Raw genomic sequence first — 21985 nt, forward strand, 5'->3', positions numbered from 1 at the left:
ATGAAATAAATATTACCGTGTAATTCTGTGATATAAATAAATAAGCAAACACCCCTTTAAATAACTTAAAGTACACTTTTCCGACGCGGAAGCGACTTTTAGCTATCAAGTGGATTTGCAGATATTTCTTGTTGATCGATTAAATAAAAGGGAAAATACTGTAGAAGATGGACAGTCCGCGTTGGCTTCCTCTGGAGGCAAATCCAGAAGTGGGTATTATTGTATTTTTTTCTTAGTCTATTTTGTTTTTGATTTAGTGGATTTAATTAAAAACTGCTAGCATGTGAAGGCTAGCTAGCTGGGGTACTGTGAGCAGAGACAGAACAAACGCTTCAGTCAGTTTTATTATTATTTTGGAAACTTTAAAAACAAATTCTGCTATTGACATGTTTATTTTTGTCTGTTTTTGTTTCAGGTCATGTCAAAGGTGAGTATTCACTCATTTGAGTGGTCAAAGTCCAGGCGAACAAGGCCTGTAGCGATGCTAAAATAAAACACTGTGCTGTTAATGAATGAAGGGTTCGAAATAAAACCCATCTGGCAGCTGAGAGTCGCACATTCGAAACTGTGCCTTACCAGTTGGATCTCAAAAGATACAGCAGGTGGTTTAGATCAGGTGATACTCAATTTGGGGCCCGTGGGCCACTTTTGGCCCCCACATTCTGTGTTGTGGACCACCATGGCAAATGACAAGGTCTCTGCACGTTTAAAGTAGACCTGCATTGAAATAAATGTGGTCAGATCTCAGAAAGAAATAGCTGATATGTATTTGTAAGACCCTTATGAATGCAGTAAAGTAAACCTGCAAGCCCAGATTTGTAATTTTAAAAATTACAAATTTGCAGCTAAAATTTGGCCCTCAGTGAAAACTGTTTGTACATCCGGGTCATTGCAGTGATGTCCGGCAGAAGACGGAGCACTCCCGCCTTCAGTCCGATCCCGCATTGAAATTGATTTTATCTGTTAGTAATGTTACTGTTATACACGTCCTGGTTTCAGCATCCAAAAGTAAACTGCAATGAATGTGAGATACAGCTCTGCACGCTCAGATCAGCGGCGACGTTCTTCCCCGACGCCTCACTCTCTGCCTCCGCTGCGCTTACTGAGTCTGCGAGTCTCGGTAAACGCTGAAGCGGGCCACTCACATCGCCCCCGTGGCTGCTGTGCAGCCGGCACCACGTCCCTGTCTACTGAATGGAGGTGTAGCCAACTTGGCAAAAGTCCAGAGACTACGCTCGCTGTTTTGATGCGGAGCGGCCGGTGACACCTGTTGCTGCAAGGACAGACTCTCCGCAGCGCCACACGTCTCGGTAATCAGAGCCGCAGAGCTCCGTGGCCACTGAGAGAGATTTATATCTTTTTAGTGACTTGGATTCTTTGCGGGTCCCACCTCCGTACCCCACGACGGTAACACCGGAGGCGAAAGACAGTAGATTTTCAATGCGACACCACTCAATCAAACGGGTGTATGAAAAAGTCCCCAAAATAATTTTCAAGCACAAATAAAAGAAATGTGTACTCACCAAACGTGCCGCAAGACAATATGAAGTTTTAAAAAAAGTAGATCCTTCCGTATAAGACAAGAAAAAGCTGCAGATGCAAACTGACGTAAATCCACAAATTACAATTGGCGCACGCAATGCATGCTGGGATAGGGTCTTTTCCCTGACGTCTCGGCAGCGTCCCGGATGTGATGACAGTTTTGTGGAAGGCTAAATTTTAGCTGTAAATTTGTCATTTTTAAATGAAGATTTCTCTGTTGAATGACAGATCTGGGCTTGCAGATTTACTTTACTACATTCAGAAGAATCTTATGTGTAAATATAATTCATTTTTTGGTCCAAAGATCTGACTGCATTTATTTTAATGCAGGTCTACTACTAAGAGTGTTTATACACACACTCATCTTCAACCGCTTATCCAAGATCGAGTGAGTGCTTATATTATTTTAAAATTTTATTCTAGTTTTTGAATGTTAATTTTCAGTCATACATACATACAGATATTTAAATGTAATGTAATTCACACAACATCAACTTTGTTTTTTGGCCCATGACCATCTATCCAGATTAATTTTGGCTCTTCAAAGGAAGTAATTTGGTATGTAGGACTTCACTGTAGACCGGGAACATCTGACCTCCACTAACTCTAACCTGAACAACAAAATACAAAGTGCTTGTTGATAGAGTACCGTATTCCTTTTCACAGTATTGCATATGATTAGAAATGGGTGTGACGTCACGAGATAAAGAGGGACATCATGGTGCTGAAGCTGTACAATAGGCAAGTGACGAATTTCAAGCTCAAATCTTGCGGTTACAGTTTGGATTGGACTTGAACAGTGCTGTTGATAGAAGAATGGGGCCTGTATTGTCATTGTACGTACATAGATACATTCAACACCTGTCCTTTGCATTTAGCCCATCGAAATTACAGTTAGACACAATCCGAACACTCGGAGCAGTCAGGAGCTACAGTCCATCTCCACGGGGACCAGCTCCAGATGTAGAGATGCTGCCTTTGTCAAGGGCAGAGAAAGGAGCAGAACAATACTCTGACAGTGGGAGAAAACCGCATTGCCGAGCTGGGAAAAACACACACAGACATGGGGAAAACATGCCAACTCTGCAGAGGAACTGGGTATGGGTGGGAAGAGTGCCAACCACTGATCCACCATGCTGACCTGTTGGTACCTTAAATAACGGCGCCATACAAATAACAATTCATGATTTGTGTATGATACCGTATCAATAGCAAGGGCCTAAATATATCCATAAACAAGCAAACAAACAAAAGCAAGTAGTGGTTCTGTTTCTCATCTAAAGTAGGGCTCCACTTTATTCAGAATTTTTATAGTTCATGGCTGGACGGGCTTTCTAAACATACAGTCTCCAGGTTCTGCACTCATACACATACTGAATCCACATGCCTGTGGTTTAACTTAAGTCTTATGCTTTAATATCTCAAGAGAAGCATAATTTTTTTTTCTACTGGTTACAAATGTCATTTGGTTTTATGTGTTGTGGCGTGTTTAGTTTCTAATGTTTTTAAGGCTGTCTGAATTTACTTGCTGCTTTTTTTTTATTGTGTTCAGCATATTGCATTTTTTTGACCTGAAAGTACAATATTAAGAAAAAACTGGGGATGTTAAGAGACCAGCAGCCTTGTGGCAATCTTACCAGTTTTCTAATTTCATCATTCATATATCCTGTGCAAACAAAAGCTTTCTTCTCCCCTTTGGTAAGTGCATTGGTCAGGTATTTAATTTGTTGGATTTTCCTATTAACTTGTGACTTGATTTAATTTATCCATAGACGTTGTTTCAACACATAATTTCAGGTTAATATTGAGCAGTATCTTATTGTTTTCACATGTTTAACTCAAATGTATTGTAGTTTCTTCATTGCTTGGGTATGATTCCAACTTGGCAATTTGGAGATGTATATGGACTAGACCCAGAGCTTCTCAGCATGGTGCCCAGGCCTGTGTGTGCAGTGCTGCTACTTTTCCCTGTGACGGAGAAGGTACTTTGTTCTTCTGTGCCACTGCATTATAATGTATGTCTCTACAGTGTGCATATGGGAACTACACAACTCGTGGTTTCAATCAAGAGTTGACATTTCTTTATTGTTTCCTCATTTTGTCCAGTATGAGATATTCAAGCAAGAAGAGGAAGAGAAAATTAAGATTCAGGGACAAGAAGTCTGTCCTGACGTCTACTTCATCAAACAAACAATTGGAAATGCTTGTGGAACAATAGGATTGATTCATGCAGTGGCTAACAACCAGGAACAACTCGAGTTTGGTGATTTTTGAATTTTATTTAATTTTTCAGAGGTGGGGGTTGCACATGTATTCAATAATCTGTGTTGACGGTTTAAAAATGTCTGAGTTGTAGTCTTACACACCTCTCTGCAGCTTCTCTCCCCCTGCCATCCCCTCATTACCCCATCTCCGTAGAGACGGTGCCTGCTCCCAGACCACCAATAACCAGAAAAAAATCTATTTAAGCATAAAAATTCAAAAAGATAAAATAATATAGCACCTTCAACTGCACCACAGACTAAAACAGTTAAATGTGGTCTATTAAACATTAGATCTCTCTCTTCTAAGTCCCTGTTAGTAAATGATATAATAATTGATCAACATATTGATTTATTCTGCCTTACAGAAACCTGGTTACAGCAGGATGAATATGTTAGTTTAAATGAGTCAACACCCCCGAGTCACACTAACTGCCAGAACGCTTGTAGCACGGGCTGAGGCGGAGGATTAGCAGCAATCTTCCATTCCAGCTTATTAATTAATCAAAAACCCAGACAGAGCTTTAATTCATTTGAAAGCTTGACTCTTAGTCTTGTCCATCCAAATTGGAAGTCCCAAAAACCAGTTTTATTTGTTGTTATCTATCGTCCACCTGGTCATTACTGTGAGTTTCTCTGTGAATTTTCGGACCTTTTGTCTGACTTAGTGCTTAGCTCAGATAAGATAATTATAGTGGGCGATTTTAACATCCACACAGCTGCTGAGAATGACAGCCTCAACACTGCATTTAATCTATTGTTAGACTCGATTGGCTTTGCTCAAAATGTAAATGAGTCCACCCACCACTTTAATCATACCTTAGATCTTGTTCTGACTTATGGTATGGAAATTGAAGACTTAACAGTATTCCCTGAAAACCCCCTTCTGTGTGATCATTTCTTAATAACATTTACATTTACTCTGATGGACTACCCAGCAGTGGGGAATAAGTTTCATTACACTAGAAGCCTTTCAGAAGGCGCTGTAACTAGGTTTAAGGATATGATTCCTTCTTTATGTTCTCCATTGCCATATACCAACACAGGGCAGAGTAGCTACCTGAACTCTGTGAGTGAGATAGATTATCTCGTCAATAGTTTTATATCCTCATTGATGACAACTTTGGATGCTGTAGCTCCTCTGAAAAAGACCCTTAAATCAGAAGTGCCTGACTCCTTGGTATAACTCACAAACTCGTAGCTTAAAGCAGATAACCCGTAAGTTGGAGAGGAAATGGCGTCTCACTAATTTAGAAGATCTTCACTTGGCCTGGAAAAAGAGTCTGTTGCTCTATAAAAAAGCCCTCCGTAAAGCTAGGATATCTTACTACTCATTACTAATTGAAGAAAATAAGAACAACCCCAGGTTTCTTTTCAGCACTGTAGCCAGGCTGACTGAGTCAGAGCTCTATTGAGCCGGGTATTCCTTTAACTTTAACTAGTAATGACTTCATGACTTTCTTTGCTAATAAAATTTTAACTATTAGAGAAAAAATTACTCATAACCATCCCAAAGACATATCGTTCTCTTTGGCTGCTTTCAGTGATGCCGGTATTTGGTTAGACTCTTTCTCTCCGATTGTTCTGTCTGAGTTATTTTCATTAGTTACTTCCTCCAAACCATCAACATGTCTATTAGACCCCATTCCTACCAGGCTGCTCAAGGAAGCCCTACCATTAATTAATGCTTCGATCTTAAATATGATCAATCTATCTTTATTAGTTGGCTATGTACCACAGGCTTTTAAGGTGGCAGTAATTAAACCATTACTTAAAAAGTCATCACTTGACCCAGCTATCTTAGCTAATTATAGGACAATCTCCAACCTTCCTTTTCTCTCAAAAATTCTTGAAAGGGTAGTTGTAAAACAGCTAACTGATCATCTGCAGAGGAATGGTCTATTTGACGAGTTTCAGTCAGGATTTAGAATTCATCATAGTACAGAAACAGCATTAGTGAAGGTTACAAATGATCTTCTTATGGCCTCAGAGAGTGGACTCATCTCTGTATTTGTTCTGTTAGACCTCAGTGCTGCTTTTGATACTGTTGACCATAAAATTTTATTACAGAGATTAGAGCATGCCATAGGTATTAAAGGCACTGCGCTGCGGTGGTTTGAATCATATTTATTTAATAGATTACAATTTATTCATGTAAATGGGGAATCTTCTTCACAGACTAAGGTTAATTATGGAGTTCCACAAGGTTCTGTGCTAGGACCAATTTTATTCACTTTATACATGCTTCCCTTAGGCAGTATTAGACAGCATTGCTTAAATTTTCATTGTTACGCAGATGATACCCAGCTTTATCTATCCATGAAGCCAGAGGACACACACCAATTAGCTAAACTGCAGGATTGTCTTACAGACATTAAGACATGGATGACCTCTAATTTCCTGCTTTTAAACTCAGATAAAACTGAAGTTATTGTACTTGGCCCCACAAATCTTAGAAACATGGTGTCTAACCAGATCCTTACTCTGGATGGCATTACCCTGACCTCTAGTAATACTGTGAGAAATCTTGGAGTCATTTTTGATCAGGATATGTCATATTAAACAAATATGTAGGACTGCTTTTTTGCATTTGCGCAATATCTCTAAAATTAGAAAGGTCTTGTCTCAGACTGATGCTGAAAAACTAATTCATGCATTTATTTCCTGTCGGCTGGACTATTGTAATTCATTATTATCAGGTTGTCCTAAAAGTTCCCTGAAAAGCCTTCAGTTAACTCAAAATGCTGCAGCTAGAGTACTGACAGGGACTAGAAGGAGAGAGCATATTTCACCCATATTGGCCTCTCTTCATTGGCTTCCTGTTAATTCTAGAATAGAATTTAAAATTCTTCTTCTTACTTATAAGGTTTTGAATAATCAGGTCCCATCTTATCTTAGGGACCTCATAGTACCATATCACCCCAATAGAGCGCTTCGCTCTCAGACTGCAGGCTTACATGTAGTTCCTAGGGTTTGTAAGAGTAGAATGGGAGGCAGAGCCTTCAGCTTTCAGGCTCCTCTCCTCTGGAACCAGCTCCCAATTCGGATCAGGGAGACAGACACCCTCTCTACTTTTAAGATTAGGCTTAAAACTTTCCTTTTTGCTAAAGCTTATAGTTAGGGCTGGATCAGGTGACCCTGAACCATCCCTTAGTTATGCTGTTATAGACTTAGACTGCTGGGGGGTTCCCATGATGCACTGAGTGTTTCTTTCTCTTTTTGCGCTGTCTGCACCACTCTGCATTTAATCATTAGTGATTGATCTCTGCTCCCCTCCACAGCATGTCTTTTTCCTGGTTCTCTCCCTCAGCCCCAACCAGTCCCAGCAGAAGACTGCCCCTCCCTGAGCCTGGTTCTGCTGGAGGTTTCTTCCTGTTAAAAGGGAGTTTTTCCTTCCCACTGTCGCCATGTGCTTGCTCACAGGGGGTCGTTTTGACCGTTGGGGTTTTTCCGTAATTATTGTATGGCTTTGCCTTACAATATAAAGCGCCTTGGGGCAACTGTTTGTTGTGATTTGGCGCTATATAAATAAAATTGATTTGATTTTGATTTAGTCTGAAATAACATTCCAGGTTATTTTGCTATCGATGCAGAGACATTTGAAGCTAGAAAGCTCCAATTATCAGCTGCAGTGCTATCATCATACACTCAACAAAAATATAAACGCAACACTTTTGGTTTTGCTCCCATGTTGTATGAGATGAACTCAAAGATCTAAAACTTTTTCCACATACACAATATCACCATTTCTCTCAAATATTGTTCACAAACCAGTCTAAATCTGTGATAGTGAGCACTTCTCCTTTGCTGAGATAATCCATCCCACCTCACAGGTGTGCCATACCAAGATGCTGATTAGACATCATGATTAGTGCACAGGTGTGCCTTAGACTGCCCACAATAAAAGGCCACTCTGAAAGGTGCAGTTTTATCACACAGCACAATGCCACAGATGTTGCAAGATTTGAGGGAGCATGCAATTGGCATGCTGACAGCAGGAATGTCAACCAGAGCTGTTGCTCGTGTATTGAATGTTCATTTCTCTACCATAAGCTGTCTCCAAAAGTGTTTCAGAGAATTTGGCAGTACATCCAACCAGTCTCAAAACCGCAGACCACGTGTAACCACACCAGCCCAGGACCTCCACATCCAGCATGTTCACCTCCAAGATCGTCTGAGACCAGCCACTCGGACAGCTGCTGAAACAATCGGTTTGCATAACCAAAGAATTTCTGCACAAACTGTCAGAAACCATCTCAGGGAAGGTCCTCTGCATGCTCGTCGTCCTCATCGGGGTCTTGACCTGACTCCAGTTCATCGTCGTAACCGACTTGAGTGGGCAAATGCTCACATTCGCTGGTGTTTGGCACGTTGGAGAGGTGTTCTCTTCACGGATGAATCCCGGTTCACACTGTTCAGGGCAGATGGCAGACAGCGTGTGTGGCATCGTGTGGGTGAGCGGTTTTCTGATGTCAATGTTGTGGATCGAGTGGCCCATGGTGGCGGTGGGGTTATGGTATGGGCAGGCGTCTGTTATGGACGAAGAACACAGGTGCATTTTATTGATGGCATTTTGAATGTACAGAGATACCGTGACGAGATCCTGAGGCCCATTGTTGTGCCATACATCCAAGAACATCACCTCGTGTTGCAGCAGGATAATGCACGGCCCCATGTTGCAAGGATCTGTACACAATTCTTGGAAGCTGAAAATGTCCCAGTTCTTGCATGGCCGGCATACTCACCGGACATGTCACCCATTGAGCATGTTTGGGATGCTCTGGACCGGCGTATACGACAGCGTGTACCAGTTCCTGCCAATATCCAGCAACTTCGCACAGCCATTGAAGAGGAGTGGACCAACATTCCACAGGCCACAATTGACAACCTGATCAACTCTATGCGAAGGAGATGTGTTGCACTGCATGAGGCAAATGGTGGTCACACCAGATACTGACTGGTATCCCACCCAATAAAACTGCACCTTTCAGAGTGGCCTTTTATTGTGCACAGTCTAAGGCACACCTGTGCACTAATCATGGTGTCTAATCAGCATCTTGATATGGCACACCTGTGAGGTGGGATGGATTATCTCAGCAAAGGAGAAGTGCTCACTATCACAGATTTAGACTGGTTTGTGAACAATATTTGAGGGAAATGGTGATATTGTGTATGTGAAAAAGTTTTAGATCTTTGAGTTCATCTCATACAAAATGGGAGCAAAACCAAAAGTGTTGCGTTTATATTTTTGTTGAGTGTATTAAGAAACATGAAAAAAGTTATCAGACATGCTGCTAAACTAAAATACAGACTCTCAACATACAGACAGTTTTGTAAAATTGTACTTGATGCTGTCCTTTTTCAGAACCTGAGTCTCCTCTTAAGAAGTTTATTCAACAAACCTGTAAAATGAGTCCAGAAGAAAAGGCTGCCTTCCTGGAAAAAGATGAGGTAAGAAGTATGTCAAACTATGGTGCATAGATAGACTGTGGGACCCTGAAGACATGGCTTCTTTGGGGGTTCCAATCAATCAATCAATTTTTTTATATAGCGCCAAATCACAACAAACAGTTGCCCCAAGGCGCTTTATATTGTAAGGCAAGGCCATACAATAATTATGTAAAACCCCAACGGTCAAAACGACCCCCTGTGAGCAAGCACTTGGCTACAGTGGGAAGGAAAAACTCCCTTTTAACAGGAAGAAACCTCCAGCAGAACCAGGCTCAGGGAGGGGCAGTCTTCTGCTGGGACTGGTTGGGGCTGAGGGAGAGAACCAGGAAAAAGACATGCTGTGGAGGGGAGCAGAGATCGATCACTAATGATTAAATGCAGAGTGGTGCAGACAGAGCAAAAAGAGAAAGAAACAGTGCATCATGGGAACCCCTCAGCAGTCTACGTCTATAGCAGCATAACTAAGGGATGGTTCAGGGTCACCTGATCCAGCCCTAACTATAAGCTTTAGCAAAAAGGAAAGTTTTAAGCCTAATCTTAAAAGTAGAGAGGGTGTCTGTCTCCCTGATCTGAATTGGGAGCTGGTTCCACAGGAGAGGAGCCTGAAAGCTGAAGGCTCTGCCTCCCATTCTACTCTTACAAACCCTAGGAACTACAAGTAAGCCTGCAGTCTGAGAGCGAAGCGCTCTATTGGGGTGATATGGTACTACGAGGTCCCTAAGATAAGATGGGACCTGATTATTCAAAACCTTATAAGTAAGAAGAAGAATTTTAAATTGTATTCTAGAATTAACAGGAGGCCAATATGGGTGAGATATGCTCTCTCCTTCTAGTCCCTATCAGTACTCTAGCTGCAGCATTTTGAATTAACTGAAGGCTTTTTAGGGAACTTTTAGGACAACCTGATAATAATGAATTACAATAGTCCAGCCTAGAGGAAATAAATGCATGAATTAGTTTTTCAGCATCACTCTGAGACAAGACCTTTCTGATTTTAGAGATATTGCGTAAATGCAAAAAAGCAGTCCTACATATTTGTTTAATATGCGCTTTGAATGACATATCCTGATCAAAAATGACTCCAAGATTTCTCACAGTATTACTAGAGGTCAGGGTAATGCCATCCACAGTAAGGATCTGGATAGACACCATGTTTCTAAGATTTGTGGGGCCAAGTACAATAACTTCAGTTTTATCTGAGTTTAAAAGCAGGAAATTAGAGGTCATCCATGTCTTTATGTCTGTAAGACAATCCTGCAGTTTAGCTAATTGGTGTGTGTCCTCTGGCTTCATGGATAGATAAAGCTGGGTATCATCTGCGTAACAATGAAAATTTAAGCAATACCGTCTAATAATACTGCCTAAGGGAAGCATGTATAAAGTGAATAAAATTGGTCCTAGCACAGAACCTTGTGGAACTCCATAATTAACTTTAGTCTGTGAAGAAGATTCCCCATTTACATGAACAAATTGTAATCTATTAGACAAATATGATTCAAACCACCGCAGCGCAGTGCCTTTAATACCTATGGCATGCTCTAATCTCTGTAATAAAATTTTATGGTCAACAGTATCAAAAGCAGCACTGAGGTCTAACAGAACAAGCACAGAGATGAGTCCACTGTCCGAGGCCATAAGAAGATCATTTGTAACCTTCACTAATGCTGTTTCTGTACTATGATGAATTCTAAAACCTGACTGAAACTCTTCAAATAGACCATTCCTCTGCAGATGATCAGTTAGCTGTTTTACAACTACCCTTTCAAGAATTTTTGAGAGAAAAGGAAGGTTGGAGATTGTCCTATAATTAGCTAAGATAGCTGGGTCAAGTGATGGCTTTTTAAGTAATGGTTTAATTACTGCCACCTTAAAAGCCTGTGGTACATAGCCAACTAACAAAGATAGATTGATCATATTTAAGATCGAAGCATTAAATAATGGTAGGGCTTCCTTGAGCAGCCTGGTAGGAATGGGGTCTAATAAACATGTTGATGGTTTGGATGAAGTAACTAATGAAAATAACTCAGACAGAACAATCGGAGAGAAAGAGTCTAACCAAATACCGGCATCACTGAAAGCAGCCAAAGATAACGATATGTCTTTGGGATGGTTATGAGTAATTTTTTCTCTAATAGTTAAAATTTTGTTAGCAAAGAAAGTCATGAAGTCATTACTAGTTAAAGTTAAAGGAATACTCGGCTCAATAGAGCTCTGACTCTTTGTCAGCCTGGCTACAGTGCTGAAAAGAAACCTGGGGTTGTTCTTATTTTCTTCAATTAGTGATGAGTAGAAAGATGTCCTAGCTTTACGGAGGGCTTTTTTATAGAGCAACAGACTCTTTTTCCAGGCTAAGTGAAGATCTTCTAAATTAGTGAGACGCCATTTCCTCTCCAACTTACGGGTTATCTGCTTTAAGCTACGAGTTTGTGAGTTATACCACGGAGTCAGGCACTTTTGATTTAAAGCGCTCTTTTTTTAGAGGAGCTAAAGCATCCAAAGTTGTCTTCAATGAGGATGTAAAACTATTGACGAGATACTCTATCTCACTTACAGAGTTTAGGTAGCTACTCTGCACTGTGTTGGTATATGGCATTAGAGAACATAAAGAAGGAATCATATCCTTAAACCTAGTTACAGCGCTTTCTGAAAGACTTCTAGTGTAATGAAACTTATTCCCCACTGCTGGGTAGTCCATCAGAGTAAATGTAAATGTTATTAAGAAATGATCAGACAGAAGGGAGTTTTCAGGGAATACTGTTAAGCCTTCTATTTCCATACCATAAGTCAGAACAAGATCTAAGATATGATTAAAGTGGTGGGTGGACTCATTTACTTTTTGAGCAAAGACAATAGAGTCTAATAATAGATTAAATGCAGTGTTGAGGCTGTCATTCTCAGCATCTGTGTGGATGTTAAAATCGCCCACTATAATTATCTGAGCTAAGCACTAAGTCAGACAAAAGGTCTGAAAATTCACAGAGAAACTCACAGTAACGACCAGGTGGACGATAGATAATAACAAATAAAACTGGTTTTTGGGACTTCCAATTTGGATGGACAAGACTAAGAGTCAAGCTTTCAAATGAATTAAAGCTCTGTCTGGGTTTTTGATTAATTAATAAGCTGGAATGGAAGATTGCTGCTAATCCTCCGCCCCGACCCGTGCTACGAGCATTCTGACAGTTAGTGTGACTCGGGGGTGTTGACTCATTTAAACTAACATATTCATCCTGCTGTAACCAGGTTTCTGTAAGGCAGAATAAATCAATATGTTGATCAATTATTATATCATTTACCAACAGGGACTTAGAAGAGAGAGACCTAATGTTTAATAGACCACATTTAACTGTTTTAGTCTGTGGTGCAGTTGAAGGCGCTATATTATTTTTTCTTTTTGAATTTTTATGCTTAAATAGACTTTTGCTGGTTATTGGTAGTCTGGGAGCAGGCACCGTCTCTACGGGGATGGGGTAATGAGGGGATGGCAGGGGGAGAGAAGCTGCAGAGAGGTGTGTAAGACTACAACTCTGCTGAAACAAGCAGAGTCTAACAAATGAAACAAGCTGTGGTTTGGGGAGCCTCAGATGAGACTTATGATCCAGCAGGCAGGTGTTTCACTGTTGAGAGGACTGTTGAGGCTGAGGACACCAGCATGTTTTACATGGCTGCAGCACATAGATGCCTACTTTAGAGAGATGGGGATGGGCCGCTTGTCTGCCTGGGTGGTTGCCATCCAGGGGCCGAGGCAGCTCCATAGCATGTGACTGGAGGGGTGCACAGCACACTGCGTACTCAACTGTTTGTGCAGTTTCCAGATTGGTTGCCATGTGCAGGATGTAGTGTCCAGTCTTTCACAGCAACTGTTTTAATGCCTAATTAATTGTTAAATTTTTGTCTTATTTTAATGAATATGTTGCACAGATCATTTTGCCTCCTGTTCTTGCATCCATACACTGGCTTCCGGTTTCTTTTAGGATTCATTGTAAGATTGTGTTTTTTTGGGGGGTTTTTTTTTTAAGTCTCTTCATGGGTCCGCAACAACCATGTCCGATCTGTTGGAGCCATGTGTTCCATCGAGGTCACTTAGGTCTATGGATTAGCCGCTTTTAGTCTTCCCCAAAACACAACTTAAAACTAGGAGCAACCATGCTTTGTTTTTTTGTTGTTTGTTTTTATTGTAGCTCCGAGACATTTGGAATGAGCTCCCTCTACATGTCAGGTTGGCCCCCCACACCCTTTTATAAAAGTCTTTTAAAAACACATTTTTATTCCCTCTCTTTTGATGCAGATTAATTGATTGTTTTTGTACAGTTGCCTCTCTTATCCTGTCCTTTTGTCTGTATTTATTGGTGTTTTATTGTTCTGTTTTGCTGTTGTACGGCACTTTGATAAACGTTTTTTAAAAAGTGCTCTATAGATAAAGCTAGATTGGATAGGAGATAATCTATCTATTGATTCTGTAAAACGTATGACTTGAGTTTGGAAAGTTAGTGTTTAGTTTTTCAAATGTGGAACAGCCTGCCAGTCAGTGTGTTTGTTTGTTTGTACTGAGCATTTCTGTGTGATGTGTAAATCATTAGAAAATGTTCTTTGTAAAGGCTCTGCCACACCTTTACGATTTAGCCTACGTATGCTGGCCGTTTCAAAAACTTGGGTGTACGCTGTCGTACGTCTAACAAATTAATGCAGCTGTCATAAACACCTTGATGATTAGCCAGCGTCTGCCGACAGCCCCGTTTACACCCAGTGGTTCTGGTCAATACTGCACCATGTGGTGCGAGTCAGAAACAGAGTAATAAAACATTATTTTATTTTATTTTTTATCTTGGTGGGCCATTTTCATTGTGTACAGAATGCTGATGAGTGTACTGGTTGTGGAAAACGCTGTCGTGAATGAATGGAGAGCTGTGACTCTTTAAGCGCCGGCTGCTGATCAGACCTTATCAGGTCATCACTGACCTGAATAATGAAACGCTGTGATGAATTAAACTTTTAAAGCGCCAGTCGACTGTGATCAGAATGATGTGCTGTGTGATCTGTCAGTGTGGTGTTCACAGACAGCCACTGCACTTTAAATGTTTAAACAGCGCATTAATCAGGCGTGATCACCCTGATTGATCAGATTGCACTAATATTAGGCTGTGTAATTTACACAACTATTGTCTTAGTAAAAAAACAAAAAAAAGGTCCTCTCCGGAAAAGTTGTAGTTGTTGTTTTCAATCTTGAAATATGTATGCAAACATCTGACAGGTCTGCAACTTTGGGCATTTAAGTACCCGAGTTAGCAGATAGATACGGATGAATAACTTGACCAAAGTAGCCACTTTGATTCTTTTGTTTCCAGTGACACATACCTGTGTACCCTGACTCTGAAACAGTCCTTATGAACGTGACAGTATCTTGCTACCAAAAAACGAATGTTAAAGTTTTACTTCAGGAACGACGGACCATCTCCGTGACACAGCCAGCAAACAATCTGGATCTCAATCCAATTGGGCACTCGTTTGAGGGCAGGCGCTAAAGGGGGAAAATAGGACGTAATTTCTCTACTTCTGGGGAAAAAACACTGCACTTTTTCAGTTTTTGGGCAAATTACATTCAAACAAAGTGAAAAAGTGACAATGCGGCGGAAAGTGGACATGTGTTGTGGTTTGTTTATGACCTAGAGCACAAACATGTTGAGGTGATTTTGCAGGCGAGAGAATGCAACCACTCTGGTTAGCTGTGTAGGCTAACACTTACTGACACGTCTCCCATTCGCCTCGTTTTCCCTTTTCACGACTGCTTCAGTGATTGTAGCCGAAAACAAAACCATACACCATTTTTCCATGTGAAGTTATGCTGTGTATATATTGCACAACGGGACCATCTGTCCTCATAAGTGGTCACATCCCGCAATATCACACAGGGTTCAAATGAGATTGTGCTGCCCTATAAAAAATTTGGATATTTAGAATTTTTAAATTCCTCCCTCAGTGCTGCTCTTCATCAAAGTTGGATTCAGCTTGATAGAGAATATAATTTTTCTGAGTGAAGTCCTCAAATAATTCAGGCCGTCATCGTACTATGATTTTTATTTTTTTTTATGATTCCGTAATAATCCTCTTCTTGAACAATTTGAATTTGTTTGACAAAGACAGAAATGTTCTGCTATTGAATAACACTTGTTGTATGTGTCATATCTGTGATTTCTTGATTTGCTACAAAGTAACAAATCTGTCATTCCATAACTTTTGTCAGGTTGTTGTAGCAACATTGGATTTTGACACATCGTTAAACCATAAGAACAAGCAAAAAGTTGATCTGTTTATATGCATTTTTTTGTTTTAATTTTAAGTCATTTTAAAACCACACCCAAGTCACACTTGTATGTTGTCTGTTCTGTTGTGTATGCACTGATGCTTTTTAACGCAACGGAAAAATAAAGTACTTTTGACTTTGAACATTCTCAGAAATTCTATATTTTTTGTTCTCTCAATTTTGTCTTCCAGAGTATACGAGTGACACATGAATCCAGTGCGCAGGAAGGACAGACTGAGGTTTGTATTCCGTCTTCAAGCCTTTGCCTGAAGATATTTGTGATTGTCGGTCGCGGTGCATTCCTTGAATTCTGAAGCTATACAGTAAATGTTGTTACATGGTCTATCAGGATATGAACTTTTTATTTTGTCTGTCTCAGGCCCCAAGCTTAGACGATAAAGTAAATCTGCATTTTATAGCTTTCGTCAATGTTGGAGGACAGTTGTATGAACTGGGTGAGTTATCAACTAAAATATGTTGGAAAAATTGTTGAGAATTTGTCACAACAATATCAGCTCTTCTTTAAAGTCCACCTGACTGTATGGAATTTGTAAATTGTATTTGTTTTTGTACCCAGATGGCCGTAAGCCTTTCCCTATTGTCCACGGAAAAACCACTCAAGATACACTCTTAGAGGTAAGAAATCGGGAAATTACAAAGGTGATGTCATAAAAGATGTCTTATGTGCGTATGTTTTTAAATTTCATTTTTGTTGTCACTGCAGGATGCCATTGAGGTTTGTAAATTGTTCATGGCTCGTGACCCCGAGGAGGTGCGTTTCACAATCGTTGCCCTCTCCAGAGCTTCAGACTGAGACTCATTTACGACCAGCTGGGGGAGGGTTTAAAAAACACACAGCTGCCAAACATTTTTTCAAAGTGCTGACTTTATTGGAAAAGAAGGATTTTTAACAAATAGTATTGCCTGCAGTTTGAGAAAATAAAAACATCAGGGATACTATAGTTCTAATGTTTCACTTTTTGTGAATTTTGTAGGGTTCTAAGGAAAATTCAAACTAAAATGCTTTGTTGCAAATACAGTATTACAATGAAATATGTCAGTCGTGATAACATGACGTTTTTTTTCTTCTCTCTGTTTGTTGACAAAGACACTTTAAAATTTTCCATATGTTATCCGGTGGTTAACGCGTCATTTTGGTCAACTAATCCACACAGTGATCTACGAAAACATGTTTCACAAACTATGATCATTTTAGTTTGATGTTGTAATGGCTATGAAAATACTAATGCTGTTGTTTGCATTAATGAGGCAGAGTGGAGTGGGGGGGGTCAACGTCCTGTTTTAGGCTGCCTCGGAGGAAGAAATGGTTGTCATATTGTACATGTTTGTGGAAGGTGCCTATGTTTTTGTAATGAAAACTAGGATTTCTGTCAAATAAAGTTCCAATTTCTAAGCATTTTTTTTCCCTGGATCTTTTATCTGACACAGATAAATTGAGCAATACATTGGCTATTACGTTGGACTTTTAAAGTTAAAACAGGTTAGTAAACGGTAACAACCTGGTGGGTTTGAATGCAAATGTGAACCAACTCTGAGTGTTGAAGCGTAGATTATCCCTTTACTTATTTATTTATTTTTTTTATTGTTTTAGTTAGCTTAGTTTTGCCAAAAATATTGGACAGCAGGTGTCAAATCAGTCTGGGCCATTCATGTACAGCACATCTGGAAAGTATTCACAGTGCTTCACTTTTTCCACATTTTGATATACAGTAATTCCAAAATCGATAAAATTCTTTTTTTTTTTCTCAACATTCTACACACAATACCCCATAATGACAATGTGAAAAAGATAAAAAAAAAAAAAAAAACCCTAATAAATCATATGTACATAAGTATTCACAACCTTTGCAATGAAGCTCAAAATTGAACTTGGGTGGATCCTGTTTCCACTGATCATCATTGAGATGTTTCTACAGCTTAACTGGAGTCCATCTGGGGTAAATACAGTTGATTGGACATGATTTGGAAAGACACACACACACCCCTGTCTACATAAGGTCCCACAGTTGACAGTTCATGTCAGAGCACAAACCAAACATGAAGTCAAAGGAATTGTCTGTAGACTTCTGAGACAAGATTGTCTCAAGGCACAAATCTGGGGAAGGGTACAGAAACATTTCTGCTGCTTTGAAAGTTCCAATGAACACAGTGGCCTCCATCTGTAAATGAAAGAAGTTCAGATTCATCAGGACTCTTCCTAGAGCTGGCCGCCCGTCTAAACTGAGCGATCGGGGAAGAAGGGCCTTAGTCAGGGAGGTGACCAAGAACTCGATGGTCACTCTGTCAGAGCTCTAGCGTTCCTCTGTGGAGAGAGGAGAACCTTCCAGTATGACAACCATCTCTGCAGCAATCCACCAATCAGGGCTGTATGTTAGCGTGGCCAGACAGAAGCCACTCCTTAGTAAAAGGCACATGGCAGCCGACCTGGAGTTTGCCAAAAGGCACCTGAAGGACTCTCAGACCATGAGAAACAAAATTCTCTGGTCTGATGTAACAAAGATTGAACTCTTGCTGTCATGTTTGGGGGAAACCAGCCACCATCCTTACAGTGAAGCATGGTTGTGGCAGCATCATGCTGTGGGAATATTTTTCAGCAGCAGGAACTGGGAGACTAGTCAGGATTGAGGGAAAGATGAATGCAGCAATGTACAGAGACATCCTGGATGAAAACCTGCTCCAGAGTGCTCTTGACCTCAGACTGGTGCGACGGTTCATCTTTCAGCAGGACAATGATCCTAAGCACACAGCCAAGATATCAAAGGAGTGTCTTCAGGACTACTCTGTGAATGTCCTTGAGTGGCCCAGCCAGAGCCCAGACCTGAATCTGATGGAACATCTCTGGAGATCTGAAAATGTATGTGCACCAACACTCCCCAACCTGATGGAGCTTGAGATGTGCTGCAAAGAGGAATGGACAAAACAGCCCAAATATAGGTGCACCAAGCTTGTGGTGCTTGTGGACGGGTCCGCGCGTCGGCTCGCAGCCGCCGCGACGCTCCGCCACAGGAAAAACACCTCTGTTGGAAGCCTTAAGGACAAGTTGGAACATGTCCAGCTGTTAAACAATTTCTCATATACTCACTCCACTGAAAGCCATCAAAAGCCGCCTGGATTTTACAAATGGTTATCAACATGGAGGTGTTTTTCCTGTGCCGCCGCTCCGCGCCGGCTGCGTCCCGACGCGCGGACCCGTCTGCACGTCTTTCATTAAAAAAATCTCCTTTAACAGTGGAATATCCGGATAAAATGCTGAAACCGACTTCTTCTGAAACTTCTCTGTTCTCTCACGACGTCCTGGATCAATAGAGCCTGAAATGTGGAGGTTTTCAGCTTGAAACAGGCTGATGACGCCGCCTGAGAGCGCAGCGCGACGTCTCGCACCGTGGGAAGTCCTTAAAGCGACAGAATCACCTCAAAATCTCTCATCAGCCGTTAAAATTTTCACTGAAAACCAGCTTAATTTTTCGAACCATGTCCACTTCGATGTGTCTCACAGGTTTAGAAAAAATTTTGATCAAACAAAGCGCCAGTCTCTCAGCAACTTCTCAGACAAAGGAATTCCGACGAGGGGCTGGACGACTCCTCCCACAAGGAGTGCTCACAGGCGAATGACGTCACCGACAGGCGTGGAAAAGCTCACGCATGCGCACGAGGGTTCATGCATGTCTGACGTAAAAACATGAATGAAATCCATATAGTTTTTGAAAAAAATAAAAAGGACCTATACTTTATGGACAGCCCTTGTGTGTGTGTATATATATATATATATATATATATATATATATATATATATATATATGAAAAAATAAAAAAAATGCATGTGGTCGTTATTGGGTGTTGTGAGCAGAATTTTGGGGGGAAAATGAATTTACTCCGTTCTGTTGTGTGGGCCGCCAGAAGAGGAGGTACTGCTGGCCCACCACCAGAGGGCGCCATGCCTGAAGTGCGGGCTTCAGGCACGAGAGGGCGCTGCCGCCACGGACACAACCGGGAGTGACAGCTGTCACACATCAACTCATGACAGCTGTCACCCATCATTTCATCACTCCATAAAAGCCGAATGTCATCTCCACCTCGCTGCCGAGATATCATCTACCTGTCAAGGTAATTCTCTGCTAAACTGAAAACATTGACTAACAGTCTGAACTTCTTTGCAGCCGTTTTCCTGTAAGTGTTTCCTTATCTGTGGGATTGGCGTTTGGTGTGTTCAGCGACGGCTTCGCTTCACCCCCCAACCAGATAAGTGGTTGACAGGAGCTGCACGTGTGTGTGATTAGAGGTGGAGGTGACTTTCCACCTTCTGACTGTTTTTGTTACTGGGTGTGTGCACACACCCACATCTCACTGTTTGTGCTCCTCGCCAGCAGTACCAGATCCGACAGTCGGGGACGGTGATCACCTGGGAATTCGGGACTTGGCGGCTCCAGTATTCTCCGGGTTCTGTGGCGGTGGAAATGGTGTGGTTCCGGCTCTTATCAGGACAGACGTCTTCTATCCTCGAGCCTGCCCACACGTCACCTTGGTGTATTGACTGCTGTCAGATTCTGTGATTGTATCATCGTTGTGCACATTCACAACATTAAATTGTTACCTTTTGGCTCATCTATTGACCGTTCATTTGCGCCCCCTGTTGTGGGTCCGTGTCACTACACTTTCCCCAACAGTTCTGGAATAACACAAAATGTGGAAAAGGTGAAGCCCTGTGAATACTTTGCGGAAGCACTGTCAATTAACTGGAGAAATGAAGTTGCACTGGATGGAGTGGTTGCAATACCAACGAAATTATAAGGGGAACTATCTTGATGGTCTGTGGTACACAGTCCATTTTGGAGATATTTTGTGTTTCTCCAAAAGGATGCTTTTTTTGTTGGTTTGTTTTGCAGTTGGTTTTAATTCAGTTCCTTTATATGGACACACAGAGTGTACACACAAGGTGGATCTTTAGTGCTGCATCCTCTAAATACCACAAATGTATACAACACTTGAATGTAGACCAGGTATTTGGTGATCTGCTGAGTAAACGCTTCCTGCTACCATATTGCACCGTTACTGCAGCCGACCACATCGCATTTGTTGACAACACGCTCGTGGGTGCACAGATGACCACAAGTATCATTGATATTTAAAGGATGTGTGAAAACTGCAAATGAAGTTTGCCGTGTGCTGCTTTACTCTGGTTGCAAGATGAGGTCTTAAATCATTTTCTAACCTGAGCCTGTGCATACAAACCCCAGCTGTCAGTAAAATCAGGACTTTAAGTGGGTTGTTAAGAGACTTCCTGGAAATATTCCACTGGCATTCATCGTACACTTGCTCTGTGAGATAAGCCCTATGCCCATATAACATCAAGACCTGGAAAACTTTGCACACCTTCTGGAGAAATGCTTAGGATGGATCCCAGAGAGAATTGAACCCACATAGACATGCACATAACTGGTACTCATGGTGCTTATGCATGCTAAAAATAAATGATGCGCAGCAGAAAACACAAGGGAAGTGCTTCATAAGAGGAAAGCAATGACAGATTGTAGGAAAAGTGTTTCCTTTGCTTTGCATCAATGATGTTTAGCACATATGAGCACTATGAGTACCAGTTATGTGCACCTCGGCGACATAGCTACCAGCTCTGCAGGAGTCAGGCTGTGGAACACTTCACTAGCTTTTCACTCTTACAAGGATCCAGAATGTGTGTCCGGAGAGTTTTCTCACCCAATGCTTTGTAGACTTGAAGAAGACCTCTGACTGGGATCCTCTGGGGTGTTGGAGTAATATGGAATGTCAAAGCCCGTGCAGCTGGATATCTGATTTTTCTTTCATTATGGCATAACATGTTAAGTTAAATCATGGTGCAGTTTTCTGTCACACAGGGACCGATTTTAATGTGCTAGTTGCTACCAATAACTTTTATTTATATATTGTCTTCCAAAACAATTTCTCCACAGCATTTATGTCAAATATTTAAGCACCACAAGGAAAACAATGAATTCTACAATAAGACAGAATAGACAAAATATTTATTATGATCCATAACAATGAATTAATACTAAATAACCACATTAAAATGAATAGAATTTCAGCTGCAGTCTTGCTTTCGAAGACTCAAGCGTATAAATACAAGTTTCACATATTTAAAAATAAGACAGCCAGGGTCATGCCTGCAAAATATTTTGAGACTGTACAGTAAACAAACATAAATATTAAAAGTTTTCAGTTATATTTCTCAGGACATCGTTTCTCGGGCTCGGCAGTACACCTAACTCACCACTGGGTGGCGCGTTAAGAAAAGGTAGAGAATTAAAGTGAATTCTTTTTCTTTCTTTTTTTTCCCTTTCTTTCCTTTCACTCAAAACTTTTACACGCTTTTGTATTGTGGACTCCCAGCCTGTGAGGAGGATATATGTGTGTTTTT

The 21985-nt window shown here is 41.0% G+C and overlaps 1 protein-coding gene across 2 annotated transcripts; it reads left to right on the top strand.

Annotated features, from left to right (window-relative positions):
- The first annotated feature begins 62 nt into the window (after positions 1-62).
- Positions 63-16972, top strand: uchl3 (ubiquitin carboxyl-terminal esterase L3 (ubiquitin thiolesterase)). Of its 2 annotated transcripts, XM_034186921.1 has the most exons (9): positions 63-209; positions 416-427; positions 3396-3524; positions 3649-3805; positions 9169-9254; positions 15747-15794; positions 15935-16010; positions 16133-16191; positions 16280-16972. In XM_034186921.1, exons 1-9 carry the CDS (start codon positions 168-170, stop codon positions 16367-16369), a joined length of 699 nt encoding a protein of 232 aa, XP_034042812.1. In that variant the 5' UTR covers positions 63-167; the 3' UTR covers positions 16370-16972. The 2 variants fall into 2 exon arrangements, with proteins under 2 accessions (XP_034042812.1, XP_034042813.1); XM_034186922.1 differs by lacking the exon at positions 16280-16972 and having other exon boundaries at positions 15935-16034; positions 16072-16168.
- Positions 16973-21985: the final 5013 nt, after the last annotated feature.

This window comes from Thalassophryne amazonica, chromosome 14 (assembly GCF_902500255.1).
Source record: "Thalassophryne amazonica chromosome 14, fThaAma1.1, whole genome shotgun sequence".
Taxonomy (NCBI): Eukaryota; Metazoa; Chordata; class Actinopteri; order Batrachoidiformes; family Batrachoididae; genus Thalassophryne; species Thalassophryne amazonica.

Excerpts from the sequence above, each read along its gene's own strand:
- uchl3 (XM_034186921.1), top strand. The coding sequence starts at position 168 with ATGGACAGTCCGCGTTGGCTTCCTCTGGAGGCAAATCCAGAA. Across the intron at positions 9,255-15,746 it reads CCTTCCTGGAAAAAGATGAG|AGTATACGAGTGACACATGA; the intron begins GTAAGAAGTATG and ends TTTGTCTTCCAG. Across the intron at positions 16,192-16,279 it reads CTCAAGATACACTCTTAGAG|GATGCCATTGAGGTTTGTAA; the intron begins GTAAGAAATCGG and ends TTGTCACTGCAG.